Consider the following 22,621-nt stretch of genomic DNA (forward strand, 5'->3'; position numbering starts at 1 on the left):
AGTGCAAATTGGCCAAGCAAAAATGTTCAGAGAACAAAGGTAAGGTTTTAGAAGCATATATCACTAGGGGAAAGATAGATGCCAGGTACAGGAAAGCCTTTGGAGGAAAGAGAAACATCTGTATGAACATCAAGTGCTCAGGTGGAAACCAGTCCTAAGCAAAGAAGGGAAAGTAGGAAGGTGGAAGGAGTATGTAGAGGGTCTAAACAAGGGTGGTGTACTTGAGGGCAATATTATGGAAATGGAAGAGGACATAAAATATGAGATGGGAGATATGATACCATGTGAGGAAATGACAGAGCACTGAAAGACCTAAGTCGAAACTAGGCCCCGAGAGTAGACAACATTCCGTTAGAAGTACTGATAGCCTTAGGAGACCGAGTCATGACAGAATTCTTCCATCTGCTGAGCAAGATGTTTGAAACAGGCAAAATACCCTCACTTCAAAAATATTATAATAATTTCAATTACAAAGAAAGCAGGTGCTGACAGGTGTGAAAATTACCAAACTATAAGTTTAATAAGTCACAGTTGCAAAATACTAACACAAACTCTTTGCAGAAGAATGAAAAAACTGGTTGAAGCTGACCTCAGGGAAGATCAGTTTGGATTCTGGAGAAAAGTAGGAGTACGCAAGGCAATACTGACCGTACAACGTCTCATAGAAGATAAGTTAAAGAAAGGCAAACTTATGTTTATAGCATTTATAGACTTAGGCAAAGCTTTTGACAGTATTGACTGGAATACTCTCTTTCAAATTCTAAAGGTGGTATGGGTAAAATATAGGGAGCAAAAGGCTATTTGCAGTTTGTACAAAATACAGATGGCAGTTATTAGAGAGGAGCTTGAAAGGCAAGCAGTGGTTGAGAAGGGAGTAAGACACGGTTGCAGACTATCGTTGATGTTGTTCGATCTGTATATTGAGCAAGGAGCAAAGGTAACAAAAGAGACATCTGAAGTAGAAGTTAAAGCCTAGGGAGAAGAAAAAAAAACTTTGAAGTTTTCTGATGAAATTACAATTTTGTCAGTGACAGCAAAGGACCTGGAAGCAGTTTAATGGAAATGGCAGTGTCTTGAAAGACAGAGGGAATTACATTAGGAAACGAGACACTTAAAGTACTAGATGAGTTTTGATATTTGGGCAGCAAAATAATAGATGATATTCGAAGTAGAGAGGATATAAAATGTAGATTGGCAATGGCAAGAGAAGCATTTCTTATGAAGAGAAATTTGTTAACATTGAGTATAGATTTATGTGTCAGAAAGTCTTTTCTGAAAGTATTTGTATGGAGTATAGCCATGTATGGAAGTGAATGTGTATGATAAACAGTTTAGACAAGAAGAGAATGAAAGCTTTTTAAATGTTGTGCTACAGACGAATACTGATGATTAAATGCACAGAACACATAACTAATGAAGAGGAACAAAATAGAACTGGGGAGAAAAGAAATTTGTGGCACAACCTAACTAGAAGAAGGGATTGGTTGGTAGGACATATTCTGAGGCATCAAGGGAACACTAATTTAGTACTAGAGGGAAGTAGGGGGGTACAAATCACAGAGGAAGACCAACAGATGAATGCAGTAAGCAGATTCAGAAGGATGTAGGTTGCAGTACTTACTTGAAGATGAAGAGGCTTGCACAGGATAGAGTAGCATGGAGAACTGTGTCGAACCAGTCTTCAGACTGAAGACTGCAGCAACAACAATGAACTAGCTTTTACAGTGCCCCCTGTCTCTTTTTAATAGTGTAGTACATGTACTTGCTTCTACCCCTTCCACTTAATACAAAATAAGCTGTCGAACAAAATTAAAGTATCTCTCTCTTTTGTAGACCCTGTCATTTTCTCCTTTTGTGATGTCATTTTCTCCCTTTGTGATGGCTGCTACCTTCCTCTGCTATTGCACAAAACAAGATGCCCTGCAATGTCACCCTTGAACTTGGCACTGCTTCAAACAGCAAGATGTTACACCTGCAAAAATAAGACCAGAGCTCAGAAGTTCATGTGAGGTGTGAGATGGATTAATGAGGTCACATTGGCACCACATCTCATCACAATTCTGCCTATTGCTTCTGTGGATGTACCATACCATGGGAAAGTTGTCACACCCCCCCATTACCCATGTCTCATCTCATCTCTTGGTGCCTTTGTGCCCAAGCTCAGAACCCCAATGCTCAGTGTTGTACTCATCTAGTTTTGTCATGTATGGCTGAGGAATACATTTCAGACACGCTGCGGCTCAGAATCGATACTAGAATGCCTCAGGAGGTATCATAAAGGGCATGAATGAAACACTCTCTTCCCTTGGGACATTCATTTTCACACATTTTGCAGTCAAAAACGAACATTTTCAGTGTGATGCGCAGCTGGATGATGTTCTTGATAACCTTTGACAGTGATGACATGGGGCTGCAATCTTATTGAACATTTCACCTCTTTTGGAGTATAGCATGACTGCTACTTTTGCTGTGGTATACAGGATGGAACCACTAGGGACCATTCACATTCATTTGATGAAGTGTTAACTTGATCCAAAGCAGAAAATGGTATTTTATGCATTTACATCCCTCCTTTTTTGCACCCACGTGTGACATGTGAGCAGTGGGGTGCAACATTGATACACTTGTCAACAAAATAGCAAAGGATATCTCAAGACCACTCTATTTTGGCAACACACTTGGTACCTCCTGTGTGCTATTATTGGGTGCCTTAAAAAGTCTCTGTACATTTACACCCATTCACCAAGTCGTAGGCATCAGCTGATAGGCAACTCTTTCGACACCCCTCAGATTTCACATGAGGCCAGCAAGTGCCAGTGCAACAGCATAGCATCAATGAACTGTTTTATTCTGATGCATGGTCAAACCATTTTTAGGACAAAGAAGGACACACATTCTGATTTCAATGATTTTGTTTAATGATTTAAATGAATTTTCAGTAACACGCAGTACCACCTCTAGTATTAATGACAGCCTGGTGTCGGCAACTGTTGTTCCAAATGTTTCTAACACAGAGGCCAATTTCTAATGTGTTCCTGGCTGGAGATACATGTGCCTTAGCCTTTGATCCATGAAAACCCAAACACGTTCATTTGGGTTAAGTTGAGGCTGTTGGAAGCCATTCCATCACCAAGAGGGTAAGCATTGTCCTGCATCATTGTGAAGTGTGGTCCTAGTGCTGCAGCCTTCAGAATGAGATACAGCTCCAGTGTCTCATCCTGCTAGCACTGAGTGTTGAATGCTGAAGGTGGCATGACAACAAAGGGCATTTTCCTATTTAGCTAGGTGTGTCCCAGATCATGACAGATCTGCCCATGAATGCGTTCTGTGGGGAAATGACATCTAGATGATTTCTTGCTCAACACTGTGATGCCAATCACAGATCCTGTCATCATGGCCCTCCATGGAGAAGCGTGACTCATCTCTGAAGAGCACCCGGATCCAATGCTCCATGCCCCACTGCACATGCTGTCTTGTGAACTGCAACCTGGTGACATGATATACACGTGTCAAGGTGGGCACCTTCATTGACTTGCACAAATGAATGCACAGTTCCCACAACCATTACCAAATTGACCAATAGCAGCAGCATGATAATTGGCTAGAGTGTGTGCTGCCACTTATCGGTCCCAGACTACCTATCACCTAATAGTGCAATCGTCACATGGTATAGTGCAATGGCGGTGGCTCTGACCTAGATGTAGTGTAGTTGCATCTGTCTCCTGACGTCATTGCAACACCCTAACTACCACACTCTGTGACACATCTAGCATGTATGCAATGCATCACTGTCACCTGCCATCTGCAGCCAGAGCAACAGCTGGGCTAATGCCAGTAGAAGATGGCTGTCTTTGTACCATTATTCTGTAAAACAAAACAAACATTCCAGTTCCTCTGTGCTGATATGAGGCAGAGCTTACAACAAGTGTTGTTATTCACAGAATCCTTACCATACACTGAAAATAATGAGACAACATGACAAAGAAACGCAGCTCACCATTTAAGAGCTATCTGCAGAAAGAGGCTTGTGCACCAAAACAAAAGAGCTGAGTGGTCCTACACTGCTGCAGTAATGCTTGCCGGCTGCATGCAAAATCTGAGAGATGTCAAAAGATTTGCCTATCCTGCCAGCGCAGCACCTAGGAATCGGTGGATGGGTGAATTTGCGCAGGGACATTTTTAAAACACTCAACAAAGGTGTGTTGGTGGCACTGCGAGTGTTGACGAACTGGTGTGGGGGGGAGGGGGGGGGGGGGGAGGTGTTAGAGGACCTTTGCCATTTCAATCACATGCATGTCACTGTCGCACCCCACTGGGCACACACCGCATGAGGGCATGAGAAATGAGGACTCGTGTTCAGATTTCGTTGAATAGTATTGAATTGCCCCTAGTGGTTCTACTGTGCATACTAGAGCAGAAACCCAACATTCTTAAGGTGTGCGATCATGTTCAATGGGGTTGTAGCCCCTCGGTGCCCTTAGGGGAGGGCGGGGTGTTAGCAGTGTTAAAGATTGTCAAGAATATTGCTGTGTTGCACATCACCTGCAAAATTGTCATTTTTTACTGTGAAATGTGTCAAAATGGACACTCCAAGGGAAGGAGTGGTTTCATTCATGCCCTTTATGACACCTTATGAGGCTTTTTCATTTCTATTCAGAACAGTGATGTTTCTGAAATGTTTTTCTCAGCCAACCATTAGAAAATTGCAAGACTGGGCGTCGAATGTTCTGACCTTTGTCACGCTTCCATCAAGAAAAGGTGTGAGAAGTATATAAAGGGAGTTGTGACAACCTCCCAAAGTGTGACACATCCATGATTGTGTTGTGAACAATTTGGGGGGAATTCGGTGCCAATGTGACATCATTTACCTACGAATAGTTCTCGAGTATTCAGTCTCGTGGCATCATCTAAATGGCTTGATATTTCGGCAAGCTGACTTCTTGCCATGTTCAGACATTCCTGATGACTGTGTTATGTTTGCTGGGCACTATCTTTATATCCTCCTCCTCCTCCCCCCCTCCCCCCCCCCCCCCCCCCCCCACCTCCAAATTTCCCAATCCCCTCTCCTGCTCCCTCCAGCCAGTGGACCTGATGTGCTGGTGGGGGAAGCACAACTTTTGACATTGATCCAGAGCCTTCAGTCATACCACAGCTGGTGCTGGACATGGCTCTCTGCTGGTGTGGCGACAATTCTTCTTAGCCCTCTTCTGTTGTAGTGACAGAAGACCTCCACATAGACTGTTGCTGTGCTCTGAACATGCTCAAGGCTGGGTCCCAGGTCTTGCTTAATTGAAACCCGCTGTTCTTATTTATTAGTCCATCATGATGTCTCCAGCTTCTTTGAGAATACAATCTCAGAAGGTGTTGGATTATTGCAACAATTTGGTGTTGTCATAATTCATCGTTTGTCTATGGGAGATGCAGTGTTCTGCCACAGCAGACTTAGTCAGCTGAACAGTGTCTGTCTGGCATTTATGCTCTGTACATCTCTCCTGTACTGTCTGTATAGTCTGGCCTACTTACATTTTGCCACACTGGCAAGGAATGTGGTAGACTTCCAGTTTCCAGAGTCCCAGGTCATCCTCGACTGATCCTAATAAGGTTTCCATCTTGGCCTGTGGGCAGAACACACACATGACATTTTGTTCCCAGAATATTTTTCCAATTTTTGCTGATGCATTCCCATTATAAAAACCTTATTAGGATTAGTCAAAGATGACCTAGGATTCCAGAAACTGGGAGTCTACCACATCCCTTGCCAGTGAGGCAAAATGTATGTAGGCCAGACTATCTGAACAGTACAGGAGAGATCCACTGAGCATAAATGCCAAACAATGTTCAGCTGACAAAAGTCCACTGTGGCAAAGTAATGCATCTCCCACAGACATACCATGAGTTATGACAGCACCAAGTTATTGCAACAATCCAACACTTTCTGGGATTGCGTTCTCAAAGAAGCTGTAGAGATCTGACTGCATGATGGACTAATAAATAGGGCAGTAAGTTTCAATTAAACAAGGCCTGGGACCAGCCTTTTGGCACGCCAGCAGAGAGCCACATCTGGCATCAGCCGTGGCACTAGTGAATGCCCTGGATGGATGCTTGACACCGTGCTTCTGCCACCACCGCACCAGGTCTGCACCCAGAGGCACTGATTGGAGGCAACATGAGGTTACAAAGGAAGGTTGTAGGTACTTTTGAGCCTAATTTCGATTTTCTGTGTCATGATTGGAGAAAATGGAGTGGTTTCAAAAAAGTGAAGCTGTAATCATATAAATGTTAGTTTTTTTAATGACTGTGTTGCTGATATTGATAAAATGCTGATGTAAAGTTGTCCATTTGTTACCTTATGCAGTATACTATTTAAAATGTACAATATTGTCATGTTCCCATTACTAGAGTTGAGAGGATAATTATTCATACAAAGTATACTAAGGTCATTTAAGACCTTTCAGAGCATTAATGTTTAATTCCTTTTACTCTTTATATTTATGCAGTAACCTTCCATAAACATCCCGAAAAGGTTAATGTCACACTTGCATGTGTTGGAGATATCAACACAACTGTGAAAGATGGCAAACACTGGCCGTCATTGTATGGAGTAGGTAAGTTGCTGAAACTTTTTTGTAACTCAGTAAGAATCTAACATACTATTTAAAATTCTAAAATGTTATTAATTAATATTGTAGAATTATCAATTTATTGCAGATTGTGAAATAACCACATCCAATTACACAATGGTGAGTGTTGACAAAGGGCTTTGTTTTGTAAGTCTCATCTGAAATATTGAGCTGTATCTTGGACTTGGAACTCCAGAAGTATCAGCAGTGTTTCACTAGTATTTCAGTTGCTTGTACATAGTCCTGCAAGATACATCACATGCTGTACAGAATGGTCCTAATCAGGTTCCATGGCAGTTACCTAATAGGAAACTATTACTGTTGAAACTTGGGAATTCAACAGCAACTCCATCTCACCTGACATCAACTGGATATGGTGTGTGGGTTAAATGTCCAGGCCGTGGAAAGCAAAATCATTACTGTAAATAGTAGATCATTGACAGTATTTTGGATATAAATGAGTGTGGTTTCAGTGTTTTGTATTCATGCATATAAATCAAGTTTATGTTTTCTCAGCAGCCTCTATTTCACACTTGCAAGTTCTCTATGTTACCAGAGGACTAGGATGTGAATTGCAGCATGAAAAAGGAGAATAGTGTGTGTAATATTCTTTGCAGAATATTGTGCAATTACTTCTTTAAAACACAGTACTTTTTTTGATCTGTATTTTGCCATACACCCCAATTAACCATGGAAATTGCTGAGATGGGGTTGCTTGCATGCCTCAACAATGTAGGTAGTGTCCCGTAGGTGCAATGATAACAGGGGAGTATCCATGGGGAGTCCAGACAAATGTGGTTCCTGAAGAGAGGCTGTAGAATTTTCAGTAGCTGCTGGGGCAACAGTCTTGATGATTGACTGATTTGGCCTTGTAACATCAGCCAACATGCCTTTGCTGTGACAGTACTGCAAACAGTGGAAACCAAGAGGAAACTAAAGCCATTATTTTTCGAGGGCATGCAGCTCTACGGTATGGTTAAACGATGATGGCACGTTCTTAGGTAAAATATTCCAGTGGTATAATAGTCCTTCATTTGGATCTCCAGGTGTGGACTCCTCACAAGGATATCATCATCCAGAAAAACAAAACTGGCATTCTACAGGTTCTAGCATGGAATGTTAGATCCCTTAATTGGGCAGGTAGGTTAGAAAATTTAAAAAGGGATATGGATGGGTTGACGATAGATATAGTTATAATTAGTGAAGTTCAGTGGCAAGATTAACAGGACTCCTGGTTGAATGAGAACAGGCTTATAAAGACAAAATCAAATAGGTCTCGCGTCCGTCGTAATTTAATATATATGTTGTTATTATTATTATTTTTTGATTGTTGCCGACTTACGTGGTGGGCCTTAATAAAAATGATATTTAAGTTGAACAATGTAATAAACTTTTCATATAAATTTCCTCGGCTAGTCAGTTCACTTTAAAGCAAAAGATCTTTAGTTATTAATTACAACTGCGGCCCACACACGCGCGAGAGTATTTTCTTACCTCCGTTAACCATTGTATTGTAGTCAGAGTCCTGGCTCTGGGCCTCGGCTATGCTACTGAAAATAAGAATCTTAAAGCTAAGTATTTCTGCAACTTCGTGCGGCTGTGGAGAAAAATTAATATTATGTTAATAGCTGGCGAGTTTTCCGCTTCCGCTAATTTTTCGTAAGTTAATATCGCCACGTAATGGCGTCGTTGGCTGCATCGGCCGCTGCGATTGTTGAGCTGTAAATTACTTGAATGCAGGTTAATTCAAGGAAGGCGGACATGAAATCGGGATCACCTCTTACAAATTAAAAGTGCACAATAATATTAAATCAGTATATTATATGCTTAACTCATACAAATATGCTTACATTCGTCAGCACACGCAAGATGTCCCTCTAGACACATTCAAGACAAAAGAGGAAGTGAAGACGACTAAAAAATTAACAAAAGAGTGTATCTTGTCACCTCTTTAGATCATTTTGTCATAAATTATTTCTTTGCATTTGAAACTTGGACAGAGAAATTATTATTTTACGGCTACATGAAAAAAAATCTCTTACAAATTATGAATGTCTTCTTTATAAATAATTTAAAGTCTTTTCGTAATATGGCACTGGGGACGCTATATTGCCCCCCGAAATGTTTATGTCATAAAAAATGTTCGTGTTTTTTGACACAAATATTTCCACTTTCATGTCCACAGTGTCCACACGCAGATTTTTCTTTCACAGTTTACATATGTCACATCGTATGTTGTAATTACTGAGGTGCGTTGCACACAAAGTGTAATACAGATGAAGTTCAAGGTATACAACCACGAGTTAGTCCGGAATATTTGAAGTCCCAGGGGTGTCAACTGTTCGCTCCCCATTTGGCGCGGCCGTAGGGAAACGGAGGATTCTAAGTTCACCGGACTTGGATACGATGTGACGTCATTATGACGCATACACGCTACATCGAAAACGATAGAAACCGTATATCGACTTTTGTGAACTTTCGAGAGATTGTGACATGGTAGCGCTGTGCTCTGCGCCATTCGTTTAAATGTTTTTGCGTTTAAATCGTGTATTGTACTGTGTTTGTGTCCTGTGCGTTGTTTTTCGTTTGTTCGTCTCTAATTATGTGTTCACCATTCGAGAGACTAATGAGAGAAAAGCTTACCACCATGGAATGCTTTGACACTGCATTCAATCATTTCATACGTCAATCAGTCATAATGACGTCACATCATATCCAGGTTGGGTGAACTTAGCATCCTCCGCCAAACGTCGCGGCGTAGATCATCAAGTGTTATAATGACCTCATTTTTTGCATAGTGCAACAAAATATTTGTATGCACATCCTGTACTCCAATGACATTCCAGAAACAATTAAGTGAAAGTGACCAAAGCAGTTAGTCTGTCGCTCCGCCGAGGTTTTCCCCAGGTTTCCCTAAGAGGATGCTAAGTTCACCCAACCTGGATATGATGTGACGTCATTATGACGTATATACGCTTTAGTCGATTAACACACCTATCGACTTTTACGAACGTTCGAGATTCTAAACTGTCGTCAGCTAGTGGCTTGTTTTGACACATGCGATTCTGAAAACAGCTCAGTGTGGTAGCGTATATGTATTTCGCCAAAATAAAAGAGCTGGATATTAATAGAAATATTCCTGACCGTGGCCTTGAAAACACCACGTAAAAAAGTGAAGTCTTCTTATGTCTCGACCAGATTAGATTGTGTGATTGTTGTATTGAATGCTTACGCCGAAAATAATATTTATTTATTATCAACATTTTAGTTTGGTTTCATACAATGTCAGTACATATTAGATTGTAGCAGCATACTCTTGCTGACTTTTTTTCTTAATTTATGTAGCTGAAAGAGAACTAGTGCAAGTTTGTTAGCTAAGTAATTTATATGTCTATCCCACGATAGTCTTTTATTAACCATGATTCCAAGTAATTTTACACTCGGACAGGTGCCTTAGTGTCCAGTAATGACTGATGTGTAGAATGATTGAATTTCGAACTTAAAAAGAAAAATATGAGGCATTGTTGAAGAAAAATCGTCGACCGGAGATGATATACAAGGGGAAGTGGATTTCTCAATGTAATCTTAACCAAAGGCTAGTGTCTAGTACTGATTGACGTATGAAATGATTGAATGCAGTGTCAAAGCATTCCATGGTGGTAAGCTTTTCTCTCATTAGTCTCTCGAATGGTGAACACATAATTAGAGACGAACAAACGAAAAACAACGCACAGGACACAAACACAGTACAATACACGATTTAAACGCAAAAACATTTAAACGAATGGCGCAGAGCACAGCGCTACCATGTCACAATCTCTCGAAAGTTCACAAAAGTCGAATAGTCGATATACGGTTTCTATCGTTTTCGATGTAGCGTGTATGCGTCATAATGACGTCACATCGTATCCGAGTCCGGTGAACTTAGAATCCTCCACGTTTGGCTCGCGACGGCGTCGGTTGGTGTGTTCGGTGCTCGGCGTTCGCGGCGGCTGCGGAGAGGTCAACGCCCGCCCGACGCCAGCGTGTGTCTCGCCGTCGCGGAACGTCAGAATCAGCTGATCGGCTGCACAGTTGGCGATGCGCTTCTGTCTCGGCCAGGCGTGGCGGAGTGGGATGATATCCGCCCCCCGCTCTTGTTGGCAGGAGTCAGCTCTGCTACGGATCTCCGATGTAGTACATGAAACATACACACAACCAACGTAATATTTGTTTCCCGCCGCAGATGGTTACGCTAGTGGGAAAGAAGAATTTATTAGCGCGGCAGTTGTTGTTAAGTTTTCGCCAGTTTCCGAGTGTCAAGCTAGCACTGTCTTGCAGAATACATGACATGGATCTTCTCCCGTGAATGAAGTTTTGATGCGCCACTGTTTCCATTACACGTCAGTTTTTGTCTTGATAAAATTATTTATGTTTTCGCCGCACTCGCAGGCACTGGTGAGTGTCCCAATACGAGCTCAGCACAAACATTCGCCGTTTCTGCGGTCGCTGTTTTGCAACAGTCCACGCATCGCATTCCAATCTCGCATTATTGTGCTCACTGAAACCACAGTCTGTCCCAAAAATATTAACTGTGGGTTCACTTCACGTTAACAGTTCACATTTATAGGCAAATTCACAGTTTTTCGTGCGTAATATTGGCGTTTGGCGTCCTTACCGCTGTTGAACGTTAAATACTAGCACTTCACTGTCCGTATCACAGTTTCACCTTCACAGTTTTTCACACTGCTTAAAGTAACTGTTTCGACTAGCTCGTAAACACTAATGTATTTCATTCAGTCTGAACTGGATTTTGGCTCGTGCTGGATTTTACCAGTCTCTCGCACTAATTGTCTCTTTTCATTTTCCACTTAGAGTCGTGCTTGCCTTCAGATTTTTTGACTATACAATTGTATTTCCGTCTCATCTGAGGTAAGTCCCCTTGTCATGTCTGCCCACTCATTGCGTACTTGCCGTCCAGAGTCAGGCTCGACTTTACAAAACTTTGCCTCTCGTATTATTGTACACATTTTATAATCTAGGCCTAGCGTGCAAGTTCCTAGATTAGGGTTTGATTTGTGACTTTTGTTTACACGATAAATTCGTGTAAATCTCTGCCTTAGCAGATGGCAATATATTTTAACACTGCTAAGCGGTAGTCGCGTTTACTGATTTGCTTTGTACCTTGTCCACAACACATGAGGTACCTTGGGTGATGTACACCCTACACTCATGTTGTTTACTAAATTATGATTGAGCATATTTCAAGATCGGTATAGACATAAATACATGGAACAACATCTACATTATAATATTAAATTTTCATAAGTTTCATTACTACTACAGTTCAAAAATATTCATGACACTCTAATGAAAAAATCTGTCATCATTACATGCTATTGAAATTTTTTTTTATATATTTTTTTTAGCATTTTTCAACATGAAATTTTTAAAATATTCTTAAACCTACGTTCATTTTTTTCTTCAAAATGCAATTGCTTAAAAATACTATTATTCCTTAACATCTACAAAATTGAATCGCACTAATCTTGTGTGCCTCATTGTCTTTAAATATTACACTAAAATCGGAACATTTACACACAGAAAAAATACACTATAAACTTAACCTACTACACACAAATGTAAACGTTGCTCTACTGAGCGAACTTCTTTAAGTCTTTGTAAGTATTTTTTCTTATTTCCTTGGTAACTGCCTCCTTATTTGACCACGGAATGGTGTAGTTTGCGTGACAGAAAGTATCGTGAGGTACCACTTCGATGTTATAGGCGTAGCCCTCGATAACACTGGGTTTTTCCGAAAGCACATTCTCATAATCTGTAAGTAGCCGAGTCAATTCGTTTTGTTGTGCTTCAGTCAAATGTTCTGACTCCCTAACTTTCATGGCTATCAGTTTCCTTTTTTCCTCTTTATCTTCAGTAATAAATTCTTTATAATATGCTTGTCTTGTACTTAAGTCAGAATATAAATTCATTACCTGTATTCCTTCGAATCTCGTTTGAAAGCTCCGGCAATATTTACCGTGCACTTCCCGTGTCCTCAACAACGGCAAAATTACACGTCTACCCTCATTCATAAGGCTTACTTCCCCGCACAAGAGGTCGATTTTTGCGTCCCTCTGGCGTAAAAATTCCATCCCCAGGATGCAAGCAACACCTAATCCCCTAACTACTAGGAACGAGCTTTTCATTGCTTCATTTCCTACCGTAAACTCGACTTGCACCTGGTGCTTTATGATATGAGATTGTGCACCTATTGCACCTGTTACACGACAATTCTTCACTGGCAATACTGGTATTCTGTTATTTTGACTCAAGTACTTGTAAAAATTTGCACTCATGACATTGGTTGACGCACCGGTATCGACTATTATCTGTATTGGTGCTCCATACATATCTGCTTGCAATATAGCCTGCACAACACTTTTGTCGGTTCGGTTACATTTCTGCGGTATGTCTACAAGTTCCTTTTCTATTTTTGTTCCTTCATTGTATCTCAGCATACAAAGTTCATGGCTGTCGTCTGTGAATGTGCCCTCACTACACCATCCTGCAGCCAACAACGGAGAGCGTATTGTGGCTGCCTTTAGTTTAACGGATGAGCATTAGTGGGTTGACAGTTGTCTGTCGCTTCCACTAACCTCACATTGTGGTTCTGGTTGTTGTTGTTGCTACTGTTGGGTTGGCCGCCCTGCCTCCCCGATGGCGTATTTTGATATTGTGTATGGCTCTGGTTTTGCGGTGGTCGGTTGTAACTCCCTGACATGTTCTGTGACGGACCAGGGTTGGCGTTCCATTGTGGCGCTGTGTTTTGTTGCCACTGTGGTGTCGGTTCGTTACGACCACGCCACTGGTTTCGGTTGTTGCGCCATTGCGGATTGCCGTTACCATTATATCCATTACTCATGCGTCCATCATGATGTCTCTTTCGATTTTGACGATTATAAGCGTTGCTGTTATAACCATTGCCATTGTTTGTGCCTCGATTCTGTTGCCGGTGCTCTTGCCTATTCCCGTTATCATTTGGTACTAAGTTACTACCGTTACTGTGGCTGCTATTGTAATCGGCTTTGTGTTGATTATAGCCTGCGTGATTCCACTTGTTTTCGGTTTTCATATCTTCGATCAATAGGTCAACAGAATCCACTATTTCCATGAATTGTTCTATATCGTATTCCGGCACATTGATGAAATATCTTTTAATTTCACTGGGCAACTTCATTTTTATTAATCTGATTATGTCACGATCGGACATTGGCTCGTCCCAGTACCTGGTTTTGTTTATATACTTTTCGAAATATTTGCCTAACGTTCCCATCTTAGGATTGTACATTTCTGGACTGTACAACTCCTTTCGTAGTCTTTCTTGGACGCTATCGGACCAGAATTTTTGCAAGAATGCACCTTCAAACTGTTGCATCGTTAGACATTTTTCGGACACGTCGGTGGCCCACAGTGCCGCGTCACCTTGAATAAAGGAGACCACGAACTGTATTCTTTGTCTTTCCGTCCATGTCCTGGGAAACACATTCCTGAAGCTCTTAATAAATACAACAGGGTGGACATTTCGTTTTTCGCTATTGAAGGGTTGGAATGTCCTGTGTTTTATTACATTGTCCTCTTTTTTGCACATCTGACTGCCACATTCTGTGACATTCATTACTTCGTGATGTGCGCTGCACGGTATCGCGTGTTGTTCGTGCTCATAATTCACATTAGGTTGCGGTTGCGCACTCGCACCCTGCCTACCGTCAGCGTTATTACAGTAATCAGTACGCGGAGTCGGATTCATGATCTGTCCGCCACTGTTTACATTGCTTTCCAACGCAGACAGTCTCCGCGCGACCTCCTGTTGCCAATTTGGCAACTCCGCTGTCACACGGGACTTGATCTGTGTTAATTCGGCACGTAGTGCGGCAGCGCTAGCGTCAATATTTATACTCGCGGCCGCAGTCGCTTGTTCTACAGCTGTTTTTACATCGCTTTCAATCTTTGCAGATATCTCGCGATCCTTTACTTCTAGCCATTCATTTAATTCTTTTTCTACTTTTTGAGCTTGCACTTCCAAATATGCGTCAATACTTTTCCGTGCATCTATCTCCACATTATCCACGCGGTTGGTTAAAGTCTGGACATTGTCTTCAAGCCTAGCCTGCGATATCTGTAATTTTTGCATCTCTCTGGCTAAGCTTTGCACAAGATCGGGGATCTCTTTGCAAGCGTCCCTCATCTCGGCAAGTTCACTTTGGATACTATCTAGCTTTGCTTCACTGCGCTGCTCTTGCTCAATGAGCTTTTGCGTTAATTTTTTCTCCTGCTCATGCAGCATCTGAGCCAGTTTTTCGTCTCTTTCCCTATCTCTTTCTTCTAACCTGCGCAGAAATTCAGCAAAAGGGTCTGCAATCGGTGAGCATACTGGTGCCCCGCTTAATCTAGCACTCGATTGGCCCCCCTGCCCAGGCAGTGGAGTTGTTACTCTATTCCCATTCTGCTGTGGAGCGTCATTCACCGACCACAGATCCTCGCCCCCCACTCCGGAAATTATGTTATCCGAGGCGGTGGCTTGGGATTCGTTTACGTATTGCAAATGATCCTCACTTTCCATATTAACAGAATTTTGTTCTTCTGGTACGGATGCTTTAGGTTGTCCTATCTTATCCATACTAAATTCACTTTAAGCCACTGACAAATCTTTAACACTGATACACACACGATTAATTATCCCCTCCAAAAATAAACATTAAATACACAAAACGAATAATTATCCCCTCCAAAAATAAACACATAAATACACAAAACACCGAAGGTATCTCATGTGCACATGGGTTCGATATTCCGCGCAGAGCTACACAGGATGCTTGCACAATAGGCCTTACCTTACTTATTTTTCTTTCTCGCAATCCTCTTTCTTTTCTACACTTTTTCCTCTCCAGATCTCCTCAGGGTGTGGTTTTGTTGTTGTACATGTAAAAGAATTCATACAAGCATTAATATTTTACAACAATTAGACACATACATAATTACATTCATTACAATAGAATCATATTAATCGGGCCCCAAAGTTGCGGCGCCAATCTCGCGTCCGTCAGCCGTCGTAATTTAATATATATGTTGTTATTATTATTATTATTATTACTTTTTGATTGTTGCCAACTTACGTGGTGGGCCTTAATAAAAATGATATTTAAGTTGAACAATGTAATAAACTTTTCATATAAATTTCCTCGGCTAGTCAGTTCACTTTAAAGCAAAAGATCTTTAGTTATTAATTACAACTACGGCCCACACACGCGCGAGAGTATTTTCTTACCTCCGTTAACCATTGTATTGTAGTCAGAGTCCTGGCTCTGGGCCTCGGCTATGCTACTGAAAATAAGAATCTTAAAGCTAAGTATTTCTGCAACTTCGTGCGGCTGTGGAGAAAAATTAATATTATGTTAATAGCTGGCGAGTTTTCCGCTTCCGCTAATTTTTCGTAAGTTAATATCGCCACGTAATGGCGTCGTTGGCTGCATCGGCCGCTGCGATTGTTGAGCTGTAAATTACTTGAATGCAGGTTAATTCAAGGAAGGCGGACATGAAATCGGGATCACCTCTTACAAATTAAAAGTGCACAATAATATTAAATCAGTATATTATATGCTTAACTCATACAAATATGCTTACATTCGTCAGCACACGCAAGATGTCCCTCTAGACACATTCAAGACAAAAGAGGAAGTGAAGACGACTAAAAAATTAACAAAAGAGTGTATCTTGTCACCTCTTTAGATCATTTTGTCATAAATTATTTCTTTGCATTTGAAACTTGGACAGAGAAATTATTATTTTACGGCTACATGAAAAAAAATCTCTTACAAATTATGAATGTCTTCTTTATAAATAATTTAAAGTCTTTTCGTAATATGGCACTGGGGACGCTATATAGGGATGATACCGGAAGAGATCTGAATAAGAAAACAGGAAACCAGATAAGCTACTAAACAGCATAGGGAACACACTATTGTGTCAAGATAGACAAGAAGCGAACACACACCACAGTAGTATTAGTTTATATGACAACTAGCTCTGCAGATTGTGAAGAAATTGAAACAATGTATAATGAGATAAATAAATTATTCAGCTAGAGTTAAGCGAGATGAAAATTAAATTGTGGTAAAAACTGGTATTTGGTAGTAGGTAAAGAGACAGAAGGTAAAATAGTGGGGGAATGTGGGCTGGAGGAAAGGAATGAAAGAAGAAGCTGCATGGTAGATTTTTGTACATAGCATAATTTAATATTCACTGAAACTTGGTTTAAGGATCATGAAAAATGGTTGTATATGTGGAAGAGACCTAGTTTTGATTATATAATGGTAAGACAGAAGTTTCAGAACTATATTTTAAACTACAAGATGTTTCTGGGGGCAGATGTGGACTCTGACTGTAATTTATTGGTTATGGATTGCAGGTTATAACTGAAGAAATTTCAAATAAGTAGGGAATTAAGGAGATGGGACCACAATAAGTTGAAAGAACCAAAGGTTGTTGAGAGTTTCAAAGGAAGAATTAGACAATGTTTGACTGAAAAACAGAAAGGAGTATGGTAGAACATGTATGGATAGCATACAAGCCCTAGCAGAAATCCTTGGCTGTCACAGTAGACATTAAATTTAATTGATGAAAGGAGAAAGTGCAAAAATGCAGCAAATGGAGCGTATGAAAGGGAATACGAATGTCTAGAAAATGAGATTGACAGAAAATGCAAAATGGCTGAGGTGGAATGACTAGGGGCAAAAGAAAGTCTGTAGAAGCATTTATAAATAGCAGGAAGATAGATACTGCCTGAAAAAATTAAAGAGGCCTATGGAGAAAAGAGAAGCAGCTGTATGGCTGTCAAGATCTCAGATGGAAAACCAGTACTAAGCAAAGAAGGGAAAACTCAAAAATGGATGGATTACATGGAGGGGATATACATGGGAAATGAACTTGAAGGCATTTTATAGAAAGGGAATATGAAGTAAATGAAGATGAGGTGGGAGATATGATACTGCAAGAAGAATTTGACAAGAGTGCTGAAAGATCTAAGTCACAAGAATGCTCCTGGAGTAAAAGGTCTGTGAAATGAAACTGCAGTCAAATGAAAAAGGGGAAAAGATTCTTTCTACAAGGTCGCAGTGCACTAGAGACATGAATAAAATATGACAAAGATACTAGTTTTCAGTATCAAACTGTCTTTACTTTTGAAATAGGGGAAGGAATGGGAGAAAATGTAACCATTCAGAAATTAACTGGATTCCTCTCTCATCTCTGTCTTGTCATTATCCCTTTACTACAGATCTTGTTTATGTGATTCTGAAAACCAGCGTTTTTATCAACTGTCTATTGCTATCTGGCAAGTATGAGGCTGTCTTAATCTTATGCACTGAAGGAATGAACCTAAAACCACCAATGAAACCTGTTAGTTGCACTACAAACAACAAATGAAAAATGTGCGTAAAAATTCATGGCTACAAAACTACAGACTGACTCGTTGTTGTTGTTGTTGTTGTTGTTGTGGTCTTCAGTCTGAAGACTGGTTTGATGCAGCTCACCATGCTACTCTATCCTGTGCAAGCCTTTTCATCTTTGCATAACTATCAGAACCCACATCCAGTTGAGCCTTTGTACTGAATTCATGTGTTGGCCTCCTCCCACAATTTTTACCCCCCTCCCCCCCACTTCCTTCCATTACCAAATTGACTATTCTTCAATGACTCAGGACATGTCCCATTAATTGCTCCCTTATTTTAGTCAAATTGTGCCATAAATTTCTTTTTTTCCCAATTCATTTCAGTATCTCCTCATATGTTATTCAATCTCTCCATCTAAAATTCAGTATTTTACTATTCTTATTTATATTTTGTCTTGACTAGTTTTAGAGTTTTTTGCGCAACATTTCTGAAGATGAAAACTTGACCTTTGAAACACATCAATTTTAGTGTTTTTGCACTGTAAATAGTTGTTTGAGACAACATTTCAGATATGTTCTTAATCATTCTTTTCAAAATATTCTGTTCTCTTCTTATGTGAACTGCTTATCATCCACATTTCACTTCCATAGAAAGCTGCACCCCAGATAAGTTCCGAAAAGACCTCCTAAGATCTGATGTCACCAAATTCCTCTTTTGCAGAAATGCTTCTCTTGCCTCTACTGTGGCCATCATCAGTTATTTTGTTTCCCAAATAGTAAAACACATCTCCTACATTTACTGTCTTATTTCCTGAATTATTTCCATCTGCATCACCTGATTCAATTTGACTACATTCCATTCTTCTGGTTTTACTTTTGTTAATGTTCTTTTTATAATCTGTTTTCAAGACACTATTAATTTCATTCAACTGTTCTTCCAAGTCCTTTGCCGTCTCTGACTGAATTACACTGCCATTGGCAAAGCTCGAAGTTTGTATTTCTTCTCACTGAATTTTAATTCCTTTTCCAAATTTCTCCTTGGTTTCCATCATAGCTTGCTCAGTGTGAAGACTGAATAATATCAGGGTAATCTACAACCGTGTCTCACTCTTTTCTCAACTATGACTTCCTTCTTGCAGCTTTCGGTTCATATAACTGAAATCTGGTTCTTGTACAAATTGTAAGTAACCTATTGCTACCATAAAAAATTCAAAGAGTATAATCCAGACAACATTGACAAAAGCTTTCTGTAAATCTACAAATGCTATCAACATAGGTTTGCCTTTTTTCAGTCTGGCTTCTAGGACAAGCCATTTGATTATTACTGCCAACATGTCACTACAATTCTCTGGAATCCAAACTGATCTTCCCTGAGGTTGGCTCCTGCCTGTTTTTCCATTCTTCTATAAATAATCTGTACCAGTACTGTGCAACCATGACTTATTAAACTGATGGTTCGGTTGTGTTTACCCTTGCCAGCATCTGCCTTCTTTAGATTCTGCATTGCTATCTTCTTCATGAAATCTGAGGGTATTTCACCTGTCTCATACATCTTGCACACCAAGTGGAATAATTTTTGCATGGCTGGCTCTCCTAAGGATCTTAATAACTTAGAGAGAATGTCATCTGCTCCAAGTGCCTTGTTTCCACTTACATTTCTCAGTACTATATCAAATTCGTCTTGCAGTATCACATCAGCCATCTCATCTTCTCATAATTCCTCTTCTCTTCATAAAACATTGTTCTCAAGCTCAATTTTGTTTCCTTTATATAGATGCTCTGTAAGTTCCTTCCACCTTTTAGCTTTCTCTTCTTTGCTTTGTACTTTCCTGCCCTCTGAGCCCTTAATATTCATACAGCTATTTCTCTTTTTTCTGAAAGACTTTCTAAATTTCTTATACGTGGCATTCATCTTTCCCTTAGTTATGCATGTTTCTGCAGCCTTTTATTTGCTCTGTAGCCATTACTGTTTAACCATTTTACATATTCCACCAGTCTCATATTTTAGAAATCTGTACTCCCTTTCACCTGCTTAATTTGCTGCATTTTTATATTTTCTCCTTTCATCAGTTAAATTCGATATAATATGTGTTATGTAGGAATTTCTTCTAGGCAGTGTCTTTCTACATATGTGATCCTCTGCTGCCTTCTGTATTTCAATTCACAAAATTATGAAAGTCATTCAATAACTAATGCAACACATTTTTTTCCTGGGCAGTTTTGGTTGAAATAGTGCAAAATTTGTTGTGGGGGCATAGTGGAATATTTCCGCCTCAGCCCCTATAGTTTCATGACGTTCCGATATGTGGTGGCACTATATGTAGCCTTCAAAATGGCATTTTTAATGGAGGTGCATTCCAAGCAGAAAGCTACCATTGAGCTTCTTTCAGCAGAAAACCAGAGCATTACAGGTGTTCATGGGCACTTGTAGAATGTCTGTGAAGACTCTGCAATGAACAAAAGCACAATTCATTGGACAAGATGTCTGTCGTCATCGCAACAGGGGTGCGCAAACCTGTCCAATCTCCCATGTGCTGGTTGGCCACACACAACTGTGACACTTGCAGTGTTGGAATGTGCAGACATTCTTGTTCGAGGTGTTCAATGGATCACAAACAAATATCTTGCTGCTCAACTGGATGTCTCTATTGGTAGCACTGACACACTCGTCCACCAACTGGGCTACTCAAAGGTGTGGGCCCACTTGGTTCCACGCTGCCTAACAGAAGACCATAAAGAGCAACAAAAAGGACCATCTGTGTGGAATTTCTTGCATGTTTTCAGGCTTTTTGTGACAATGAACATTGTCAAAGGAAATGAACCAGAAATAAAATGGCAATTCATTGAGTGGCACCACATCACCTCTCCTCCAAAGGAAAAGTTCAAAGCAACATCCTCAGCTGGTAAAGTTATGATGACATTTGTCTGGGACTCTGAAGGGGTTATTCTATTTGATGCTGTCCCACATGATGTATTGCACTAGTCTTAGGAAATTTAAGAAGTGACTCCAGGGTGTTTGTCGCCACAAAAATGCAAATGAACTTCTCCTTCTCCATAACAATACAAGGCCTCACACAAGTCTGCACACCCGAGAGGAGCTTACAAACTTCATTGGACTGTTCTGCGTCATCCACCCTAAAGTCCAGACCTCGCACCTTACATCTTCTATCTTCCTTCTTTTTGGTTCGATGAAGGCTGCACTCTATGGGCAGCAGTACGTGGATGATGGGGAGGTTATTGATGCAGCAGAATGGTGCCTCGGAGACATACGTACCCTCCCAGTAAGGTGGTGCAATGCTGTCACATTTAACAGAGATTATGTTGAAAAATAGGTTTTGTAGCCAAAAGAGTGGGGAATAATATGGTGTATTGGAATCCTGAATAAAACCAACCACTTTCAGAAAAGGTGTGTTATGTTACTTATTAATTCCCCTCAATATATCCGTCTTCTATTGCACTCTTTCCTCTGCTTCAGTGTACATTGCTTAATACTCTGAAATTCTCAACAACATTTTATTTCTTTAATTTATCCAGGTCTCATATCCATAATTTTCTTCCTTTTTGCAGTTTCTCGAGTTTTAATTTGCAGTTCATAACCAATAAATTATGGCCAAAGGCCACGCCTGTGCCTGGAAATGTCTTACAATGTAAAATGTGGCTTTGAAACCTCTGTCTTGCTATTATAAAGACAAGTTGAAACATGCCAGTGTGAAGTTCTTATTGAAAAAATGTTTTATAAAGAAGTTTGGGTTGTCTGCAGTTTGCAGTTCTGTCTGCAGTTTGCAGTTCTTCTAATTGGTGTACCGTTTTAGGACAACATTGTCTTATATAGTACTATTCTGTGAGATGTGTGTATACTTGTAATCAGTAATGATTATCTGTCATTCACTATAACCAAACTCATGCATAATGTGAGGTCCATAATGTAGCACATATTTCTCAAGCACAGTTTGAAAATTGTCATTAATTACTTAAATTCATGAGTTGCCTGTTGCCTTTTGTTCAAAGTAGATAGTCCCCTTTTTGTTAATTTAAGACTGTATTATTTTTGGTTTGGTTAAAATCTTTATGATATATTTCATTTTCGGGGTATTTTTTATCTCTGTTTACATACAACTGCAGTGAAAACAAACACTCCAAACTGACATTTCATGACAATTAATCTGTAAAAAGCACACCACATGTTATAAGGAAAGCGTGTAAACCATCTGAAGATGAATCACGATTCAAAACCGGTAACGGTACCCTTTGAATGAAGGAAGTGAAAGTAAATTTGTGGCTAGTTGCTGTCCCAACTCCATCAACATTTTTCTTCAAATAACAGCCACGGTCTCCAACCATGTCATCATATGACAAAATTGCATGCCACTGCAGTGGTACTCTATTTACAGTAGTGTGCCAATTTAATGTGACAAGCTCTTATTTTGCAAGGAATGTGTTGAAATAGACATTTTACTGAAGAAGTGGGCAAAAATGGTTGCTCTTCATGAACACATATCTAGACTATAAGAGGCATTGCCTCTGTTACTGGTGTGGCAGATGTGGATGAAAATGAAAAAGTACCCCTAGAAAT

General features: G+C 40.2%; 1 protein-coding gene across 5 annotated transcripts in view; it reads left to right on the forward strand.

Annotated features, from left to right (window-relative positions):
• Positions 1–22,621, forward strand: part of LOC124596207 (protein N-terminal asparagine amidohydrolase-like) — a 147,525-nt gene that overhangs the window by 82,155 nt on the left and 42,749 nt on the right. For all 5 annotated transcript variants that reach the window (XM_047135258.1, XM_047135256.1, XM_047135257.1 and 2 more), the window contains exon 5: positions 6,498–6,605. In XM_047135258.1, the coding sequence (XP_046991214.1) occupies positions 6,498–6,605 (108 nt within the window). The remainder of the gene's footprint in view (positions 1–6,497; positions 6,606–22,621) is intronic.

Source organism: Schistocerca americana, chromosome 2 (genome assembly GCF_021461395.2).
Source record: "Schistocerca americana isolate TAMUIC-IGC-003095 chromosome 2, iqSchAmer2.1, whole genome shotgun sequence".
Taxonomy (NCBI): domain Eukaryota; kingdom Metazoa; phylum Arthropoda; class Insecta; order Orthoptera; family Acrididae; genus Schistocerca; species Schistocerca americana.